General features: G+C 41.1%; 1 protein-coding gene across 1 annotated transcript; it reads right to left on the bottom strand.

Annotated features, from left to right (window-relative positions):
• Nucleotides 1-2,597: 2,597 nt before the first annotated feature.
• UBLCP1 (ubiquitin like domain containing CTD phosphatase 1) lies at nt 2,598-16,408 on the bottom strand. The gene is made up of 11 exons (XM_045028817.1): nt 16,265-16,408; nt 14,227-14,415; nt 13,609-13,700; nt 13,125-13,210; nt 12,918-13,033; nt 11,744-11,842; nt 10,890-10,927; nt 8,030-8,128; nt 7,423-7,539; nt 5,075-5,202; nt 2,598-3,630 (listed from the first exon to the last, which is right to left on the bottom strand). The coding sequence occupies exons 2-11, from the start codon at nt 14,378-14,380 to the stop codon at nt 3,603-3,605; spliced, it is 957 nt and encodes a 318-aa protein (XP_044884752.1). The 5' UTR covers nt 14,381-14,415; nt 16,265-16,408; the 3' UTR covers nt 2,598-3,602.
• Nucleotides 16,409-21,940: the final 5,532 nt, after the last annotated feature.

The following is a 21,940-nucleotide window of genomic DNA, read 5'->3' as shown; positions in this document are numbered from 1 at the left end:
CACCGGTGGTCGATTTAATGGGTCTAGTGAAGGCCCGCCAAATCAACAGCAGATCACTTTCCAGTTGACCCCTGTACTCTACCCCCGACGAGAAGAGTAAGGTAAGTCGACAGGACCCCCCAGTAACTCAACCCAAGGTACATTGACTCCAGCTACTTTATTCACATAGCTGGAGTTGCATAGTCTAGGTCGATTTACCGCAGTAGTGTAGACGTAGCCTTACTACCACGGTTCTCTTCCAAGACAGCCAAGCTCTTCAGTATCTCAACATCTGTCTAATCTGCCCTGGCCCATACCAGCCTATTTCGCACATGCTCATCTCACCACAATAGCTGTGTTATAGTATCAACATTAAGAGACCGTGGCTAATTTATTTCTGCTTTAGCACTGTCTAATAGAAGAATGAGAATTGTTAATGGCTACTGATTAAAAAAAAGGAAGATCTATTTCTAAATCAATTGCAAGAAGTAACTGTAAAACTGAGTACAAGTCTCATTGTGATTTTCTATATGGTTATTTAATACCATCTTACCTTCAGAAATCCCAACAAGTTGGTCCTGGGTCTTGTACTATTCAGCATTTTCATTCATCACTTGGCTAAGGGGTTGAGAGTACACTTATAAAATTGGTAGATGACACTAAGCTGGGAGGGGTTTCAAATACTTTGGAGGACAGGACTAGAATCCAAAATTACCCTGATAAATTGGAGAATTGGTCTGAAATCAGAAGAAATTCAATAAAAATAAGAGCAAAATACTACTTAGGAAGGAAAAAAAATCAAATGCTCATCTATAAAATGGGGAATAATTGGCTAGGCAGTGTAGTACTGCAGTACAGGATCTGGGAGTTACAGCAGCTCACACATTGACTATGAGCCACAATGTGATGCTGTTACAAAAAAGGCTAATGTAACTCTGCGGAGCAGTAACAGAAGTGTCATAGCTAAGATACGGGAGGTAATTATCCCACTCTATTCTGCACTGCTGAGGCCTCAGGTGGAGTATTGTGTTGAGTTTTGGGCACTACACTTATGAAAGATGTGGACAAACAGCAGAGAGTAAAAATGATCAAAAGTTTAGCAAACCTGACCTACATGGGAAAGGTTTTTAAAAAGGAGGATATGTTCAGTCTTGAGAAAAGAGTGTTGGGGGACCTGATAACAGTGGGTGATTGCTCTCCACATCCACTGAAGGAAGGACATGCAGCAGTGGGCTTAATCTGCAGCAAGGGAGATTTAGATTAGATACTAGGAAAAACTTTCTAACTATAACAATAATTAAGTATTGGAATAGGTTACCAAGGGAGGTTGTTGAATCCCCCTCAGTGGAGCTTTTTAAGAACAGGTTAGACAAATACCTGTGAAGTGTGGTCTAGGCATACTTGGTCTTGCCTCTGCATGGGGGGTGGGATAGACTAGATGACTTCTTGAGGTCTCTTCCAGCCCTACATTTCTGTGATTCTGAGAGTATAATGCTAATGAAACAAAATTGCTTTCCTGGACCGTAAAAAGGACGCTTGGTAAAGACACAAATATTAGATTTACCTACATATGGTTACAGTCTAACATTACATTTTTGATTTACTGTTGTTGAATCCATACCAAATTCTTATGAAAACAGTGGGAGGTAAATGGTAATGTATATGGAGTTCAGAGTTACAAGCTTCAACTCCAAAAAACTCTTGGTCACAATGTTAACTAATACCCACAATTTAGCTTATTGAAAGTTCAGAGCTTTTGGTTTTGCTAAATCAAAAATATGTTGAGCATCCATTTTTTAAATCCAAAGTATATATTATTAGTTGCCCCTACTATAATTAAGGTTGCAATTTTAATCCCATGCTCATCTTTCTGAAGAATTCACCTTTTGTGCTGACATTTTCTTTGATCGTTCTTGCCCACCAATTACTTTGGTCGTTGACTAGCTTAATTGACCTGTTTTTCAGCATTTTCTGCATTATAAGGTGGTAGAGGCAGGATAATACTTTCCCAGCTTAGACAGCCATTTTTTTTTAAAAATTGAGACTTGCTATGTAAATACTTAATTAGTGGTACATTTTTCTAAGTCTGGAAACCTAGTTTTAAAATAAGTTTAGACACTTCAGTGCAAAACACAAATAATAATTTAAGCTGCATGCTTATGCCCTTAACCTGCCAACTGATCCATGGAGGCAGACTTGTTAATTTCAGTGGAACTCCATGTGAACGCAAAGCTGTGCCCTCTTGAATCTGATGGCAGAACTGTGGCCTTAATGGTACGTGCACAGCTAGATAAGGGCCTGATCAGCTCCCAGCATTAAGGACTATTAAGTTCAGTGCAAGTTTGATCAGTCCTGAAATGTAGTGTCAAAGTTCATTTACCCAGTAAAGGCAGTTAGCGAAGTACATATCTTTCCCAACCTGTTTTCTTTGACAATAAAACCCAAAACTATTTCCCACTAAAATCAGGACAATTAGATGCAAAAAACCCTTGTGTGATGTGATGATAGGGTTATTCACACAGAGGGGAAAAGATTGTGTAAGGTTAATATGGGAAGGAGAAGAGAGAGATCCTTGTTAAAAAATGACAACATAAGACACATGCGACCAACACTTTAAGAAAAAGGTATTTATTATTTACACAACTGCTATAGTTCCTTAAGAACAATATATACCATCTTTATTTGAAAGAGTCAGTCTTCTTTCAAATACAAGAACTGCATAATGCAGGACTGTCAGTAATACAAAACAGCAGTCACATCACACTTCTAGAGTGCAGGCTCAAGCAGCGCAAGTAAATTATACTTTAAAACCAGTATGGCTGAATATTGTAATTGAAACACAGTGTTTGCACTCTGACAAGATTAACTAGAACAGAACAAGGGTTTTGTTCATGCTTTAGTAGGAATGTGACTCTCATTTGAGGTTTATACCCTTTATCTGGTTAGGAGAATTTTTCTTCAGGCAGACTGCTTTTCACTTAATCAAACAAGGTTGGATTTCTCTCCCTCTGTAGTTTTCTGTCTTTTGTATTCCAGTAATCCACTGCTTTATAATCTAAATGTGCACACTAGTGTATATTTGCCTTAGAGGTGGTGCTTTCCAATCTTGAACTGTCTTGCACAATGAAACACTGACATACTAATATATACCAAAAACTTAGCTTGTATTTTATAGTCTTAAATAGTGGAATGGGAGAGGGAGACTGTTTCTAAGACAGAGGGGAAAGAGGACTGATAGAATTCAGAGAATACCAAGACTAGCTCCTTACTCAACCTTTTTGGTCTAAATTTTTTTTTCCAGTTTCAGAATGGTGTTGCTCTTTAATGGTTATGGTGGTATTATGGCAGCAATGAAAGAGAAAGTATTTTAATTAATAACACCGGAAAGGAATCAAGAAAAAGCAACTGGCTTATTTCTCTCTTTGAGCTTATTGCTGTGATCTTTATATAAAAAAAATAATAATAATAATTAGAACAAACCAACTGGAAGACCAAGTCTAAGCAGTCATTCTGGTGTCTGATTCAGTGTCCAGCACTATTGTGTTCTAGCAGAAAAGCAAGGAAAGGTCCAATGATCTCAAATTATGTTTTCTTCAGTTCAGTGCCACAAGAGTTTATTAAAGCTATTGTCCTTGCTTCTTTGAAAGGTACCTGAAAGAAACAAAACAAATTATTTTTAACCAAAATAAAATGGGGAGGGGGAGAAGGGGAATAATGTTAGTACACAAGCTCTTTTATAATAGACTGTATGACACTGCTTAAGAACCAGTATGCTTTTGAATGACTTATTACAAATGGAATGATTCAAGACATATGATCATTAATGCACTGAGTGATGGAAAGGTGGTGGTTAGAGGCAGCTTTCAAGATTTCACCATCATTCCCCTCTGTGAAAAGTAGATTTTCTACAATCCAGCACAGACGTGGTTACTATTTTTGAAAGTAACAACTAACTAAATATGCAAACACATTTAACTCAAGTTTAAGTTAATCTGACATTACCTGAATAGCTATTTTTACATTCTTTTGATCTAAAAATTCTGTTAGGAGTCTGACAAATTCTGAAGGCTGAAGGAAGATGCCTTTAAAGATTAAGGTTTTGATGACCATTTATTAAAGAATAAGGCCATTCAATTACTCCACTTTTAGGGTTCTCCTCTTACTACAGTTGGGAGATGTCAAGCACTGTGGTAACATCACAGCTTTTCTAATCTCTATTAAAAACACCCTATAACTGGCCTTCAGAGCAGAGTTCCAAAGGGTTAATTTAAAATAAACTTGACATTTGGCCCTCCATTCTAAGTTATATACAGCACTAGTAAATTAAGATTTACAACAGATTTCCAGAGCTGTTTTTATTGAGACAAGCAAACATTTTCACAATAACATGTTGCAGACACATTTATTTATTGTGTGGTATTGCAAGCTCCTCTCAAAGCTCAGGGCACTTGTATAAACATTATGAGGAAGTCTTTCAAAAGCACAAAGGAGAGTTAGATGCCCAACTTCCCAATGACTTTCAATGAGAGTTTGGCACTTACCTGCCTTTTATGCCTTTGAAAATCTCCCCCCAAAGGCTATATAGCCTTAATAAAATACTTTACTGCCCAAACCTGGTGCACAACATAACCCCCAGGCATAGCATAAACCCTCATTAACAATTAGGAACTTCATTATATAGAGATCCACATTCAACCACCTCCAACCCTTGTAATATGCCCTGAAGGTTAACAAAGTTAGAGTCTGTCAGACTAGGGGTGGGAAGAGGAGGACTTCCAGGCCCCAGGACCTCTGATGGAGAACACCCTAACCACAGCTCCCCATCCCATGCTATAGAGCAGCTAGGTCGAACACTTCCACTGACCACAACTGCTGTAGTATCACATGGAATGAGAGGCTCTCTGCTCACCCAAACTGTCGGGTCCCAAACCATTTAGTGTGTTAAGGCTTTGATTTATGACCTAAGTTCCAACTGAAAACTAGAGACCCATCCCAAGTTGAAGCGTGTGTAGCAGTGCAGTCTTTCCTTCCAGGTAATTTTAAAACATGATATAGTATTTAGGGAGGGAGGGAGAAATCTTGACATAGTCCTTACCTTTCCCAGTGTTTGTGATTCAGTTCCAAAAAGTCATCTAATTTTGCTATTTCTTTGAGGTACTGAGTAAGCTTTAAAAGCTCCTTGTCTTTATCCCGATTTAAATGTGCTTTCATAAAGGGTCTTATCTATTGAGAGACAGAAGTATAAGCATTTGCCTAACACAACACTTGCAATTCTCTCACATTTGGTTATTTGTGAATTAGGTATAGATTTATTATTAAGTATACTGTTCAGAGTAAGTTAGGCGTCCCTGCCACTCACTTAAAGAGAAATCCCAGAAAAGTCTACACATAATCTATATACGAACTCTACCAACCAAGTCTTTTCCAGTATTATACAGAACAAGGTATTTTATAGGCTTTTAGTTCTTGAGAGATCTCATCCTTCATGAAAATGCCCACCTGCTTAAGCCAACTAGAAATGAAATTTCTTGCTGTCTCAGCTTTCAAACAGGAACAAAGAAGGGTACTCTTCATACTTACTTTCCTGCTAGTTAGACCAGAAATGCCTACAATCTGAAGCTCAGTTCACTGAAGTCTTAAGTTATATGGTATGCATACTGCATTTGGAATCTGGAAGCCTGGAGGGCCGTAACTGAGACATTAAATGATCATTTCCACAAGTTTCTGTACAAAACATTCTACCTCAGAGATAGGAAATCTCTTAACTATCCATAACAGAACACTACTGTTACTGCTCTGTTCTCAGCCTGTCCCTGTTGCAATCTCACCACAGAGGTTACAAAATTATAGCAAGAACTTAAGGTATTTTCCAGTCCCAGATCAATCTGCTGCTCTTCTAGATTGATCATGCCTACTACTGGTTATTTGACTTCTGAGTTAAAGGGACACAGTCAAATACAAGTTACTGAAGCTTCAGGTATTGCATCTGCCCCAAATTCCCCTGCTGAGGCATTACACTTACATTTCCCTATCATTTTTCTCTACCCTATTATTCTGTGAAAGACCCCCCCCCGCCCCCCACACACACACCACCAAAAAGGGGGAAGGGCAGAAGGAACTAAGTAAAAATGGCTGTACACAAAGTGCCATTAAATGCACAAAATAAAACTGTAAAGGAAGTTTTGTGTAACCCTTTGTCACAACAATCTCTGGTGTTGCTTGTAACAATAGAGGGTTCAAAAAATGTAAATGATTTTGACTTGACTGTGACCTTTTAAAGGAGCTGTGAAACTCATTCCATATCTCGCTATCCACTTGTATCATAAGCTTTTGGACAATCAGTGAAGCCCAAGGGGAGTGGCTGATTAAATTCTTTTGCCTTAGGTTGAAAATCTGATCTTGATTCCCTCTCCTCCAACATCCTGCCTCAACAACCATCTCCAATGTGTCTTGCTGTCAATATATTCTGGGCTGTACCCCCATTAACAAGTAATGATACTGTTCTGTCAGTCTCACACTTCATCACATCTCCCTCTAGTCAGACTGAACGTTCAATTCAACGTCCTATTCAGTAAATCAACATCAATGAGGAGGAGTCTGGAAACAGAAGTTAGGGGGCAATTTTGTTCTGTATGATTTCACAGGAGCAGGACCTTTTCTATGTTGGCAAACTACTGATAAAGTACAGTAACAAGATATTTAATGGAGTTATTTTCTGACCATTAAGCACACTTCTGAGATTGTCATTTATCCTACGTTTGTACAGCACCAAGCACAGCGGGGCCCAATCTGATTGTGGTCTTTAGGCACCACAACGTAAATGTATAATACATATACACAAACAATATAATGATTTTACTCCTCCTACTTCATTTCAGTAGTCTAAATGTTTCTACTTTAACAGTTAATCAAAATACCATATTCAGTACATCTCCCTTACTACTAAAAAGTGACTATCTAGTCCAGGGGTCAGCAACCTTTCGGAAGTGGTGTGCCAAGTTTTCATTTATTCACTCTAATTTAAGGTTCCACGTGCTGGTAATACATTTTAACGTTTTTAGAAGGTCTCTTTCTATAAGTCTATAATATATAACTGAACTATTATTGTATGTAAAGTAAATAAGGTTTTTAAAATGTTTAAGAAGCTTCATTTAAAATTAAATTAAAATGCAGAGCCCCCTGGACCAGTGGTCAGGACCTGGGCAGTGTGAGTGCCACTGAAAATCAGCTCGTGTGCCGCCTTCGGCACCCGTGCCATAGGTTGCCTACCCCTGAGCTAGTCCAAATAGTTGTTCTTTGTTTTTAAACTATCAAATATGCATTTTGTTTTGTTGATCAACACCTCAGTAGTTTAAAAACAGCAAGAAACACAGAAAGCAGCTATAAGAAGTCAATTATTTACTTTTATTTGTTGCTGCTCTGCTAATAATTTCATTGAGTTACCTTTAGTCCATTTTGTGGGTTCATTAGAAAGTTTCGTCCAATATCATCAAACATGATAGTATTTTTCTTGTTGTAAAACTCTGAAAATTTGCCCCATATAACACCAAGAGGTTTCACCTGCAAATAGAAGCGTGTAAGAGTTACCTGAGGTAAAACAAGAGATGTGGAAATCATACCATCAGCGTTGCAACTTTACTGTACTCTTCACTTATCCTTTTGCTGAAGAATTAGCAGGTGCGTGCAGTCTATTGTCTTCAATATAGTACTTCAAAACTACTCATTGAATGTATATTGGTAATTTCAGCAGATTCAATATAGCCACCACTAAGAAAAGTAGTCTTGTGACACAAATGAATGTTCTCCCAATAGCCCTGTTTATTATAACCAAAGAACCACTGTAAATTCAAAATGCTACAGCGTGATTGTTCTTCCCAGTCCCCCTCCCTGAACTTCCGTTGGGTTTTAGGGTATTCTTATGTGCAAGTCCCAACACAAACTTAAATCAAAAATATATAAGGGAGTTCCGATCACTAGCTTTTTTTAAAAGAAAATGTTACTGTTTAAAAGGAGGAAAATCATTAGTCTAGGAAATACAAATGGTTCTTACATCTATTAGTCCTCTCCTTGGAGTGTGCACCGTTATCATGGCAGCACTGTCCAACATGAAGGTTATCTTGTAGTTTGCATTTGTACTCACTCCCAGCTCCTGGGTAACAGAGATTAATAATTGAAATTCCAGACAGACAGTTTTATTGCTACAAGTTTAAAAACTTTGATTGTAATACATTATATTTGTGAAGGGGTCAGCTGTTGAGGATGAACAGAGACATGCTAAAAATAGAGGTCTCCTCTCCTATCCAACCAGAATAAAGTACAGAATTATAGTAACAGAAAAAACTGATGAGTGTAGTTTTGCAATTCCTAGGGTCAAACTTAATAAATAATTTACATCAGTATAAAATCAAAGTGAGTTCAGTGAAGAGGCAAGATACAGAGAGCTTCTGACCCACCTCAGTTTCATCCCTGTATCCACAACAAGCAAGAAGAGAAGAGGGGGCAACATCCTCCAAAATTTCTAGATGATGCATACCCCCCCCACTCAGTCTCTAAAGCTAAGTGTGTAACAAATAGCGTGTGTTTTCCTTTCTTCTATTTGCTCCTGTTCCACATTATAGCCAGGCCCAAAAGACCAAGCAAAAACGATAGTAGTCAACGTGTGGGACAATAGAAGGGTAAGTGCCTAATCAAAGAATCAGCCTTGCAACAGATGTGGCTCACCTTTTATAGGCCTGGCCACTCCTGAAACAATGGGAGCACGGACAACTTAGATCGTTTATAGAAATGAATCTTTGAGTAAATGACACTGCATCATTTCTATTTCAAATCCTTTCTTAAAACTACCATGTAACACTAAACTTTGCTATAATGCGTAAGTTTTATATATCACTGTTGCACATACCAGAATTAAAATTCAGAGCCATGCACCAAGTAAGCACAAACCATCCACTGCAACAGCTTTCCTTCTGACATCTAGCCACACCTGAATGCCTTGCTGTTATGTACAAAGTGAATCTTCTTACAAATGAAGAGTGCTCTCTACATAGAGCAGTGTCAGTGTTATACCAAAGCAAAATGCTAAACAGCATCTGAATTCCATGTATATGTGCGCGGTGAGAATAAAATTAAACCGAGTTATTCTGCCTCACTTTTGTTGCTGCAGACGTTACCTCTGAGAACTGTAACAGGGTGTGGTGACCCTTCAAGGACAGCTCCAGAACTTTTTTCTGTTTCAGCCCTTTAAGGCCAGGTACTTTGGGGGCTGTTGTTCCCAAATGAAGGCTGCAAACTGTAGGCTAGAAGCAACATAAGCTTAAAGCTATGGAAGGGGACAACAATACAAGAGATGTCTTCTGCTCAGTTTAGAGAGAGAGAGAGAGAGAGACGCAGCAAGCTGCTATTGGTGGGAATCAAGTGACCAAGATTGGACCACAGTGGGCTCCCAGCAGAGAAGGAAACCAGGAAGGCCAGAGTGTGAAGCAGATACAGCTGAGTTTGGCGCAAATGGCTGCTTTGCTATCGAGGACTACCTGCAGCCCATGTAGAGGGAGATCAAACAGGCTCCCCTGGAGCGCTGAGGTGCCATCTAGAGGTAGTCTAGTTATATCCCTGCAATCAAGGTGAGATTGTTGCATGTATCTAGGGAATGGGCTGTGGCCAAAGGAAGGTAAATTATTTGTTTTCTAGATATCTTATTTCATTGGACTTTCCTTTACCTATGACAGGACTATTGTTTTTTATCCAGAGGGCTAACCAGAAAGGGGAAACTGAGGCAGCAGCTGCACCTCACATGAGTGGTAAGCAACCCTTTTACAAAGATACTTAATCATAAACCGACATTGATTTGAAACCATGTTTTAGTACCAGTGAACTGAAATTTAAGCTCTGACATTTCCTTTGCAATAAATGCTAGCCAATAAGAGCAGGAAAGTCTGACAGACCTATTTATCAGAGTGGGGTACATCTGACATAGTTAAGGATGTGTAATGTTTACCATTCTCACCCCAATTTCATTCATTCAAAGCTTTCATAGCGTTGACTGAAGTTCTCTATCACTGATCTCTACCTAAGGCTGATTTATAAAAAGACCATGACTATTCTGAGCATAAGCAAAGTGGAAAATATACTTTTCCCAATTAAAAACACTGAAAAAAGTGGCAGCCACAAAGCCAAAACAGCAGAAGTACAAAAGGCATAATTTTGGAATTGAAACTGGTTTTGATTTGACTGAGTTTTGAAAATTACAAACCAAGCATGCAGCAATTTTTACTAAACTCACTAAGTGGATAGCTAAAGCTAGCGGCAAATATGTTCACGGCTAAGTCAGCTGTGCAGTCACTAGCTAATTGCCTGTTGTGCTTAAATCAGTAAAGAACTGGATCTGAAAGGGCTCCTATACACTTTGTAAGAGGCACAGGAGAGAGCAGAGCTCCATCGTTGGGGAAGGTGCAAGGAAAAAACGAGAGGGGCTTCCTGTTGCAGATCTCTAGGATGCTATATGTGTATCTATGGACACTTTTAAAAAACTGAATTACATTTATGAAATAGTATGTGATATTATAATTACAGATTATATATACAAATGACAGGGCAAAATCTGCATGACCAATCTAATCTCTAGCACCTCCTCTTTTATATTTTAGTTGTGCAAATTTAACACTTACTGCAGTGAAACTTTATACAGAATTCTAAAATTAGGATTATTCTCAGTTTTGAGAGGGAGGCCATTTTAAAAACACTATGAACTTTTAGAAAATCCAAACAGCTTTTGATCTCCCTGCCCACACTTCCTAACTGCTGGTATTGCTATATAAGCTGCTGAACACAGTCTGATTAAAGATTACGAACTCATATCTACCAAATACTGACAACATAATAGAAACAAAATGATATTTCCAAACATAACTTACTTTCATTTTAGCTTCAATCCACTTCATATTAGTAGCAGCTAGAACAGAGGGAGGAGGGAAAAGAACACTTTATCAAGATGAACCAGTGAAAGGTAAAGTTTCAATTCTCTTAAGCTATCAGACTTGCCTGCTTGATACAAGTTAAACTACCATTACATTTTCTCTCCATCACTGTCCTAAAGTTTGTTTCCTATGTAAAATATTTAGTTTAAACTAATTAATTCCTTTTAGCTTGAAAAATGTAACAGACTAGATCAAATATTGCATACACTTTAAAAGGCAGACTATTCAAACTAAATCAACCCTTTTGCTGTAACATGATTAAAGCTAGATAAAACAAATTAGACTGTAGCTCAGCTAGAGACAAGCCTCGACCTGCTAGAAGACAGGAAACCAACTGGTGTGTTCAGGCAAATCAGTGACCGCCCTGTAATAATAGTGACAGAGTTTTGCTTGTTTCCTGCCCCACTCCGCTGAGGGATACTCTATCATCTGGTTTGGGATATATGCACATCACCAAGCAGCATATGGACGTTTAACATACAGCTTAATCCCTTCAATTACTTGTTAATCTGTACAAATTAATATTCAATATAATTTTATACCTGTTCATTTCTTCACCACATTCACTTAGCTACTTGAGATCTACCATCTTTCTAAAAATAGATCTAATCACTACTGAGCATGAACCGACTACTCACTCAGGGATTAAATAAAATACAGCCAAAATTAAGGTATTGCATCAGGTTTTACAATAAACAGCAAAAGCTGCAAGTATATTTAACATCTCTACTGCAGCATCCTACATGCCAAACAATTTACAAGATTTTCATTTGGTAAGGAAAATAACTTACACCAAATTACAATATCATAATCTTCATATGCAGATGTCAGGAATTCATGAAGGTATGGCCTCATTAACTCTACCCCAGTTTCTGCACATGACCTATGGTCTGAGAGGAAAACAAAACAATTCATTATTAGTTTAGCATATTTTTTGTTAAATCTGATTCCTGTATGGGCCCCATCAATGAAGCACCCAACACTTCAAAAAACAATGAATATATTCTCCTAAATCCTATTATATAGGGAAGTTGTATCCCCACACTGGGAACTAAAGCAGAGAGACTCTAGCTTGCCCAAGCCTGTGGCAGAGCCAAAAATTTAACAGATTCCCCCAGAGAGAGTCCAGTTAACCATAAGACCATTTTTCTTCCCTTATTTCAAAAGGCAGTATTTGTGATCATGTGCCTTATTTATTCTTACTGTCAAACACATAAGCATAATAGTCTGCCTTCATTAGAAAATGGCTTCCTGTGAAACTCTCCTTATTAATACAGCACCTTCAACTCATGCTCGTACTAATGACTTGAATTCTGATCCCAGATTACGAACATATCACAAACGTACACACACACAATTTTTAGGGGGTTGGGGGTAAGGAGAGAGAAAGATAATTGGTAAGGTTTAGAGTCAAACTCCATCACGTCCCCACATCCCAGAATAGTCTGTGAAGTCATAAGGAAATGCTGATCTCTCAGAGAAACCATTTTGGTAGTTTTCATATGCAATGTATTATGGCTGGGTGTTTCAAAACTCCATGAGAATCAACACTGAACTAATCTCCTCCTCCCAAAAAGAGAAACCTGATCACCTACAGGTTGACTTTATCATATTTAAAATAAGAGTTTTTCCCTTCACTGCCACCTCGCTGCCTGGGACAGCACACGAAAGGAAAATTATTAGGATGAAAGTATAAACTTAAAAAAATACAACCCTTCTCTCTGCATCCCTGTGTAGCAAGTTTATGTATTGTGGCCTTAAGCCAACAGTATTCAATGTTGATAAAGCACAGTTTTTAAAAACAGTAGCAATGCAAGACCAAAAAAACAGAGTACAAGGCAGAGTATGGTGGTACAAGTGAAAGTTATTAAAATGTGACTTGTAAGGGGAAAAATACCTATCAAAGGCTAACACAGTAATTAGTGAACAGACTAATTTATTAAAAAAAAAAATTCTATAACTTACCAAACAGTGTGTAATCAACATCTAGTACCAACAGCTTTTTCCCTTCCCGAGGAGGATTCAGAATTTCCACTTTGTACTCTTTGACTCTCCGGGAAATTTTTAGTAGGTTTTCTTCCCTAATACAACCGTACAAACAGTTATAGTTAACACATCAGGACTGAACATTCAGGAACACTGCAATCTTTTCTTAAAATGGCCATAACACACCTATTTTCTACTTCAACAACTTCTTCTTCAATATCAAAGTCATTGACTACATCATCATTGTCAGGGGGTGGTCCAAGGACATCCTCCTAGAGGGATGAAAAAATACAGCAGCATTAAAATAAACACACTGGATCTCAGGATTTTGTTACAACACATTACAGGAAAAAGATAAAACTACTTAATCTATATGCTTTTCATTTTAACAGTGGCACAATTAGTGAAACTTTTGAGACACACTAGAAGCACATAACAGAGCTTATACTTAAAACTGATCACTACAGCAATTATAACATGCAAATCTATTACAGTTCTACAGGCAAGTTCATTTTACATACAAGGCAGGAGCAGCAAAGTTGGTATGGTGCCATTATTCTTACACTAACTTGTCTCTGGAACACTAGAATTTCAGTCATAATTAGGAAACACATGACAAAGTGCAGTTTATAATTTTATAGAAGCAAATGGGCAAAAAGAAAATGTTTACCAAACTCTCTTCACGAGTTCCCATCATCATGATTTTAGTATTTGGTTTCAGTTTGAGAGCTCCGAGCTTAACATCATTGTCTGCAGGTTTGCCTACAATACAAGCAGATCATTGTTTTTGCACTGAAGTCGAGGGGTTTCATTTGGTCTAAGATGACAGACCCTTACTAAATACCATGCCATTGGAGCCTCAATTTCCCTATGTCACTAACATGTTCAAGGACAGACTATTATGAACCTGTATTAATACACAGAGTAATGCCAAACTGAAATAAAAAATTACTTGTATTACAACAGCGCTTTGAGTCTCCAATCAAGACAGGGGCTTCATTACCCAGGTACTATACATAAAATCCCTGTCGTACTTGCAGTTTACTTTTTTTTTTAAACTTTAATTTGTAGAAATTTCACATAAGTAATTTAAAAACAGGCATGATGTACCAAAGCTAAGCAACATCCAGTGATGTGTGACATCCCTGCGAACACACCCATCCAAAATCCATAGCCATTAGCGTGGGGAGGAGAGAGCGCCACTGGTGTATACAGCTCGGACACATAAAAGCAGGTTCTTCCTCTGATGAGTTAGGCAGCTCCACCAATAACTAATGTGAAGAATTACCTTTCATTTTAAGTCCAAGCAGCTTTTGGCGCTCTGGTAGCACTCCTGTAAGGCCTTTGAGAGATTGTTTAAGATCTAACACTGTATCATCTTCTGATAATGAGGTTATAGAATATTCCTGTCCACCCCATTTTATTATAAGAGAGAGAGACATCCTTGAAGCATATGTAGTATTACTGCCAGCAATATCTGCAACAAGAGAAGGGAAAAAGAGATGGTCATATTAAAAAAAATACAGAACTGAGAACAGCATTTAATTGGAAGGCAAGTAGATTTATATTATATGCTTACAGTATTTTAAAGGCTGCAGTATAACTTAGGTTGTTTGTTTAAAGTTGTTCATTTTGTATGAACTGCAGCAGTTATGACCAAGTTTTAAAACTGAGGGATAAAGTGCAGAGCTAAAACTGGGGCTTGGAGTTACATTTGTATTGAATTTAGCAGTATTATATTCATTAGTGTGCTCCATCAATGTTAATTCAATGCACATCCTGCCTAGTCTATGCTAGTAGCACCCAACTATAGCAAAGCAGCATCACAATCATAGTCAGTGCAAATCTCAACTGCACTAAGGAACTATTAAGCAATGAGACTGTCAAGAGTGTGAGCTCTACATGTGTAATTATGGAAGAACTACATATATAAAATATTTCTAGCCTTTACAGAGTTAAATGTAAGCATTAGCCTTCCCTACTCATTTACACCATTACAGATGTGCAATACCTACAACACAACACACTCAAGGGCATATTTTATTGTGCCATTATCAAAGTAGGTGTGTGAAAACAAAGCCAAAACAAACACCTGCCCAGACAATGCGATTACATCATAACCGTACAGTTCACTCAAAACAACCCTATCTTTGATTTACTTAGGCTCATTCATACCAACTGTATCCAAAACAGTTTACAGTTAAGTCACACACAGTAAGAGACACAAATAGCAGAGGGAGAAAGAGATTTAGTAGTATAGAGAAGAGAGAAAAACATGTTTTCTGTTGAGGTTTGAAAATGGGTGGAGAATCAGTGAGGTAGAAGGTCAAAGGAGGGCTGTTCCAGATTAGCAGGAGGTGAAGAGGAGATGACTTGCCACCCCTCTCCCCGGAGACAGACAGTGCTGTCCAGAGAGAGAGCACCTCACTGTCAGGAACACTCAGCTCTGCTCGTGGATGCAAACAGATTAACCAGCTTGTTCACCATCAAGAAGAATGTTCCCAGTTAGAAATGCAGATGTTATGGTGGAGGTAAAAGCTCTCTGCCTCTTGCACAGCTGCTCAAGTTCTGTTGGCCAAACTCAGACTCACCTCCAGCGCTAGCGCTCCATAGTCCCCCTTTCACTTCACCTATCGTAGGTCTTCTGTATACTAGGGCTGAGGAGTCACAGCTTAGACCATTATTCAGAAATGGAGGACAAGACACGAGGTCCTACCAAGCTAGTAGGGGCCAGTGGGCTTATTATAACTAGGCTCCTACAACCAAGTCTCGTGACCGCGCTCGTTTTTTCTTAATGCAACAGGCACATGCAGAAGCACTCGCACCCCAAGGGCAGATGAGAGTTGCTAACCAGTATTTTTAGAAACTCTCACCGCCCTGCACACTAGGAGACCATCCCACGTGCCCCTCCTCCCCGCGGTACCCGACGGGTCTCAGAGGCGTTGGCACGGACCGCGAACCGTTCACGCGCTCAGCACCCCCCAGGGGGCCTCGCCACAGATCACGATGTCGCCCCCATCACCCGCTGCCCCTCGGGACCCGGGGGCTGCTGACGGGCCGGCCAGGGCGATGGCTGGTGCCCTGCGGCCGGTGGCATACGGGCGGGGGGGGGCACCTGTTGCACCCACCCGCACAGCTCGGCCAGGCCGCCCCCCCCCCGAGCAGCTCAGTCCCGGCACGGCGCTGCCCCCACCCCCCCGGAGCCGCCCCGCCCGTCTAGCACGGCCCGTGAGGCAGGCACCCCGCTGCTGCATCCCTACGGAGCGGGAGGGGATCCCAGCCCCGCCCGCGGGCGGCTGCACGGGGCCCTTCGCCCCCTCACTCACCCTGGGTAACGGAACCGGCACTTTCCCGGTACCAGCCACGCCGGAAGCGGAACTAGCAGTCTCCCCGCGACCCGGAAGGAGTAGCGGAGAAGGACCCGGATGTGGCGGGACAGGAGTCAGGACTGGGCGATCCGCTTCCCGCTGCCGAGCGCGCGCAGCTCGCCAGTAACCCGGATGTGCGCGGCCCTGCCTGGGCACAGTGCGCGTGCGCCCTGGAGTCTCGACCGGACGGCGGCGTGGCCCGGGGCGCCGGGAGAGAGACAAGGAGCTGGGGGGGGGCTGGGCCTTCGGGATGAGCCCCCCCGGGAGGGGCAGCTCTGAAAGGGGAAGGGGGGGGCTCGGCCACCGGGGAGAGGGGGCTCTGAAGGGCGAGGGGGGGGCAGCTCTGAAGGGCTCGGCCCCCGGGGATGGGGGGCGCGGCAGGGCAGGGGGGGCTCGGCCCCCGGGGAGGGCAGGGGGAGGGGGGATCGGCCCCTGGGGAGGGGGGGGCTCTGAAGGGCGAGGGAGGCCTGGGCTCGGCCCCCGGGGAGGGGGGGCTCTGAAGGGCAGGGGGGGCTCGGTCCCCGGGGAGGGCGAGGGGAGGGGGGCTCGGCCCCTGGGGAGGGGGGGGGCTGGGCTCGGCCCCCGGGGAGGGGGGGCTCTGAAGGGCGAGGGGAGGGGGGCCTAGGCGTGGGGTTGTCTTGGCCTCAGGAATGGTTTTGTTGACTAGAAGTGCTGTGTACGGCCAGGGCCTGCATGCACCTGGGCTGCTTGGTATGGCTGGTGGGCATGTTGGCTGGGGCTCATGCCTGTGAAGAGGGTGTCCCGGCCTCAGGGGCTGGGACAGTGAAGTGGAGGTAGAGGGTGTCTAGGTTCCAGGGATGCTGTGTGTGTGTGTTGGGGGGCTGTATCTACTTGGGGTAGCAGCCATGGCTGTTGGGGAAGGGGAAATTCCATATTGGCTGGGAGTTGTTAAGCTACCTGCTACCCTTCTCTGCCACAACTGGCTAGTCATTAACTCAACATTTCAGGCTGGCAGAAGCAGTCTGTTGTTTGTACAATTATAAATTCACTCTAAATTAATAGCAAACAGTATTCTGTATTTGAAGGTCCATTTACTAGATGCCCTACCCTGTTCCAATGTGCTTCAGCTTTCACAGAATTGGAAAGATAATTGTGGCAGCTGCAGGCAGTAAACATGGCCTGGAATTAAATTGTTACCTGCCTATCTTGCCATGGGTATTTCTAGATTCTTATCTGTAGTTAGCCAAGTTCATTAGGTATAATGTAGGGCAGGCTCTGTGAGACAAGCAGATCAGGCACTTATATGGCTAACAAGAACATCCAGAGTTCCATCAGAGGTGGAGAAAAGAGATTAAACCCTCAGGGCATAAGTCACCCTGTAGTTGGCAGTGTTTAGGAAGAAACTTTCTAAGAAGGTTGTTCCATAATTACCTGTTGTACAGTTTATTATAACTGCCTCTGAGGCAACTGGTGAGACCAGACACTGGACTGGATCAACTGCTGGTCTGATCCAATGTGATCATTTCTGTGTTCTTATGACAGGGGCAACCAAAGTTTGGTGATACATCAGTGTATGAACAGTTGTGAAACCAGGAGTGACAAACACTTTCCAGCTCCCTTAGGGAGACAAAATCCCTACCTGTCCTCAGAAATTCCAATGTAATGGAGGGCTAGTTCTGGGAAAGATAGAGGCGGTAGCTGGAGAGCAAAAACACCTAGTCCTCCTAAAGGAATCCCAGGACAAATACCTGAACTTGTCTAAACCAATATGTGCAAACACATAGTTAAATTGCTCATTTATTGGGGTTTACAGAATTCTGCCTTCACTCTACTGTTTCCTGCATTAATCCCCTCCTTTTTCTCCATGTTCTCTCCAATTTCACATCCTCTCTGCTGTCCTTCCACTCACTTCTTCTCCAGAATCTGCTTTGCACTAGGGAATGTTTGAACAATTTCCCACCACTGCTAACTTCAGTTTATTGTAGACAGCATTTTGGATTCTACCAGAGTTTTCAGCATGTCATCTAACCCTGCTGGGATCATGTCTAAGGCCTTGACTACTCTCAAAGTGCACTGATTTAACTAAACTGTTGTCTAAATCAATTCAGTAGAACACTATTGTATGGAGACTCATAAATCAGTTTTAAAAGCTAATATAAATTTAACTTAATTCAATATGTTATCAGATTAAGCTACATTTTAAATGGTATTGACATGAGAGGGTTGTACCAAGTTAACTAAATAGATTTAGAAACTAATTTAACTAAATTGGTGTACTTGCTGTGGATAGTTGAGGCTTAATTGGCAAGAGGCTGAATTCTACATTGACAACTGAAACCCAGTCTACACTAGGGCTCCCAACACTGCTAGCACCAGCTCACTTGATTGGGCCCCAGTTAAGCTACATGCCTACAGTGTCTCTTGTTTCAGCTCACTGCATGAGAGCCATTTAACACAGCATTACATCCACCTTACAGGAGTACACTTCCACCGTGTGAGGCTTTGTTGCTGGCTACAGAAGTTCTTCAACCACACTAGCATATAAGTTTGAGGGCAGGTCTACACTTAGAAAAGCTGCAGCGACGCAGCAGTAGCGTGTTAGTAAAGTCACTACCACACTGACAGGAGAACAACTCCCATTGGTGTAGTTAATGCACCTCCGTGAGAGGCGGTAGCTTTGTCAACAGGAGAAGCTCTCCTGTCGATACAGCGCTGTCTGCGCTGGAGGTTAGATTTTTCATGCCCCTGAGTGACATAGTTATACCAGTGTAAGTTTGTACTCTTTAGCCATACTCCTTGGCCATACACCTAAAAGTTAGATCAACCTAACTACATCACTCCTGGATGTAAGAAATTCACACCCCTAAGAGACATTAGTTAAGCTGACCTAAGCCCTGTTGTAGACACTGCTTCCGTCAACCTAGCTACTGTGAGGATTGGATTTGCAACAACAGAAAAACCCCTGCTGTAGCAAGTGTCTGCTACAATGACATAGCAACGGCGCTGTAAGCCTGCTGCAGTAGCACAGATAGTATATCCGTACCCTTTGTTAGATGAGTGTTCATTTACTACTCTGTCAATATCTCTGGTTTTGGTAGCCTACTGAAAAGAAGTAATCCATAAATGTAGTTTTAAAAAATAAAGCAGCACATACAAATAGAAGTCACCATTCAATGTTCACAGTGTCAGGGAGATGAATAACAAATTCACATGCTTGTACCACTTCACGTTTATTTATGACAACATAGGAAGTAATTTCTAATTGTGATCATGAGGCTCTGTTTATAGCTAGGAAAGTTTGATCTTTTTGCAGTATTTTTTTTATTAAGGTATATGAAGAGGGGAAACTAACTTTTTAAAATAGGATCGCTTAAATAGCTTGCCTAGTATGATTGACTTAAGAGGAAGTGACGCTTTCTCTCTGTTGACACTTATTTTCACTCTCAGTGGATCAGATTGTCTTCTCCAGTGAAAAAACATAGAGCTGGCATTTAGGGAGCAGGAAAACTGCCAGGTTCCTCTCATTCGTTTCCCTAAATGATTGTTTGCTCTTATGGAACAGATTGTGCGTTTGGTCTGAAGCCCAGTGGATCCTCTGAAATCCATGCAGATTGCAGGGAATCTATTGGAGGCAGAGGGCTACGCACTGAGAGGTTCTATGCCTTTATGTAGCTTCCAACTCCTGTTCTCCCGTGCATCTCCTTCTCATCATCATCCCAATAGACAGTTTAAAAGGAGGTTCCTCAGTGCCTAGAGATCTTGACTCAGAAGTTAATACCACCTAAGGCTATTATAACTTCTCAGCTGATTTCCACCAGGCTTGGTGTCTCACTGCACCAACTCTGCAGAGGCTACCCCTCCCCTCAAGGATCTCCTGAGTAATCCCTGTTGGTGGACATCATTTGAAGGGGTTTTATTTGTTTGCTGATAGCAGAAGTACTGCAGAGAAAGAAAAATAATCTCTGCACAGAGATGATGTCCTGTAACATAGGGTTTTCTGTTTTATGGAAGTTAGGGAAATAATTGTTCTGCAGCAAACAGCCTGATTTCTTACATGTGAGAACTCAAGTAGAAGTTGTACAAAGTCTTAATTTGATACTCTTGGGTCTCATTAAGTAAACTATATGTAATTTTAAGAGATACTGAGAGGCAGAAAATATGAGCTTTCTCCCCAAAATAGCAGCTACACCTTTAAAATGCATCTCAGATACAACAAACAGTATGCATCTCAGATAAGAGGACATTTTCCTTGAAATCATACTTTCCTTTTATGACATGCAATTGTCCTCTATTGACATGTCCCTGTAAGTTAAGCTTCCAGAGTTGTACACAGCAATTAAGAAAGTCATATTTTGAGATAAAACTTTCTGCTACATAGGAACACTACCCTCCCCCATACTCCTACAAAGCTGGTTCCCATTTCCTCTCTCTTTAAAGATGTTGAGTCAGAAAATGATGCCACGTAGTTTGGTAGTTTCCCTATCTCTGAAATCTTTGATAGTTCTTACAAGTCCAACAGAAAAATAATGAAGTGAAGAAGTAAGTAAGCTTTCTCATTTGGTCTTGGGGATGAAGAGAAGAGGTCATTTTAGGCCTCAATGTTTATACAGCATACTTTGTTCCTGGCATATGATGCACAAATTATTATTATTAATTAGTAGTAGTAGTATTGTGATAATGACTAGAAGCCCCATTAAGGGAGCAGCACACCCTTGTGCTAGGCACTATACTTACAACAGCTCTGTGGTGTAGATAGCTTCCTAGCTGGGGAAACTGAGGCACACAGACCCAAATTCAACCCTGGCATAAATGGATGCAATTTTAAATTTGGTCCAGAGTGGGTTAAGTAACTTGTCTAGGAGCTGGTGGTACCTAGTTTAATGTTAAATCTAGTAGACAGCACAGTCTCTTTGGTGTAGTGAAAGGGTAAGTCTTGTGGACAGTGCTCAGTGAGTACAGAATGGGGTAACTAACTGCAGGAAATCAAGAAGAAAAACACATGGAAATTTTTAAAGCAAGCCTTCCCTCCTGCCTCTCCTGATATCCTCTCTGTCCTGGTATGCTCCAGAGTGAAATAAAAGAGATGGTGGCACATCAAACCGATGCACACTGGCTCCATTCCAGCAGTTCATGTTCATGGCATGCACTGCTGAGCATCTTGCAAAATGTTTTCCTGTGCATACGTGCTGAAGCCCAGTGGCTGACTTCCTAAAGTGTGGTGCATATTGCATATTAGAGAGTAGGATTAAACCCTTAGAGCAGCCGCAGTAGCTCTAGTTGGGAAATGGGACAAAAGGATCCTTTAAAATGGCCATTACAAATAGAAAACAGTTATTATAGAAATCTCAGACAGATGGCTGCCTTCAGGAGTGCTCTATTAAGGAAAAATTCTAGATGATGAAGAGTGAATGCTTTAGAAAGCAAAAGTAACAACATTGCAAACCTGAGGTGTTGAGCATCTGCCACTCTTATTGACTTCAGTGAGTGCTGGAGCAGGGCCTTAATGTGATGCAGATTATAGATGGGCCAGCTGTCCAGAATTTTAGGCTTGGCAAGCCTCTCAGACTCTTTCTGGGTTTGGAAAAATCATCTGAATCCGTGACATTCCATCTAAATTAAACACATGCCAGAAAAAAAATGTAAGTGTTCTGTGTTCTCATGGACAGAAGAACC

Source organism: Mauremys mutica, chromosome 8 (assembly GCF_020497125.1).
Source record: "Mauremys mutica isolate MM-2020 ecotype Southern chromosome 8, ASM2049712v1, whole genome shotgun sequence".
Classification (NCBI taxonomy): Eukaryota; Metazoa; Chordata; order Testudines; family Geoemydidae; genus Mauremys; species Mauremys mutica.
The sequence above is the reverse complement of the archived record's forward strand: the minus strand, read 5'-3'. Positions and strand labels throughout refer to the sequence as shown.

Bases quoted from the DNA above. Each gene is read 5' to 3' on its own strand.
- UBLCP1 (XM_045028817.1), bottom strand. From the start codon at position 14,380: ATGTCTCTCTCTCTTATAATAAAATGGGGTGGACAGGAATATTCTATA. The intron at 13,211-13,608 runs GTAAACATTTTC...TCATCCCTCTAG, and splicing joins GAACTCGTGAAGAGAGTTTG to GAGGATGTCCTTGGACCACC. The intron at 11,843-12,917 runs GTAAGTTATAGA...TTTTCCTCTCAG, and splicing joins TGTTGATTACACACTGTTTG to ACCATAGGTCATGTGCAGAA.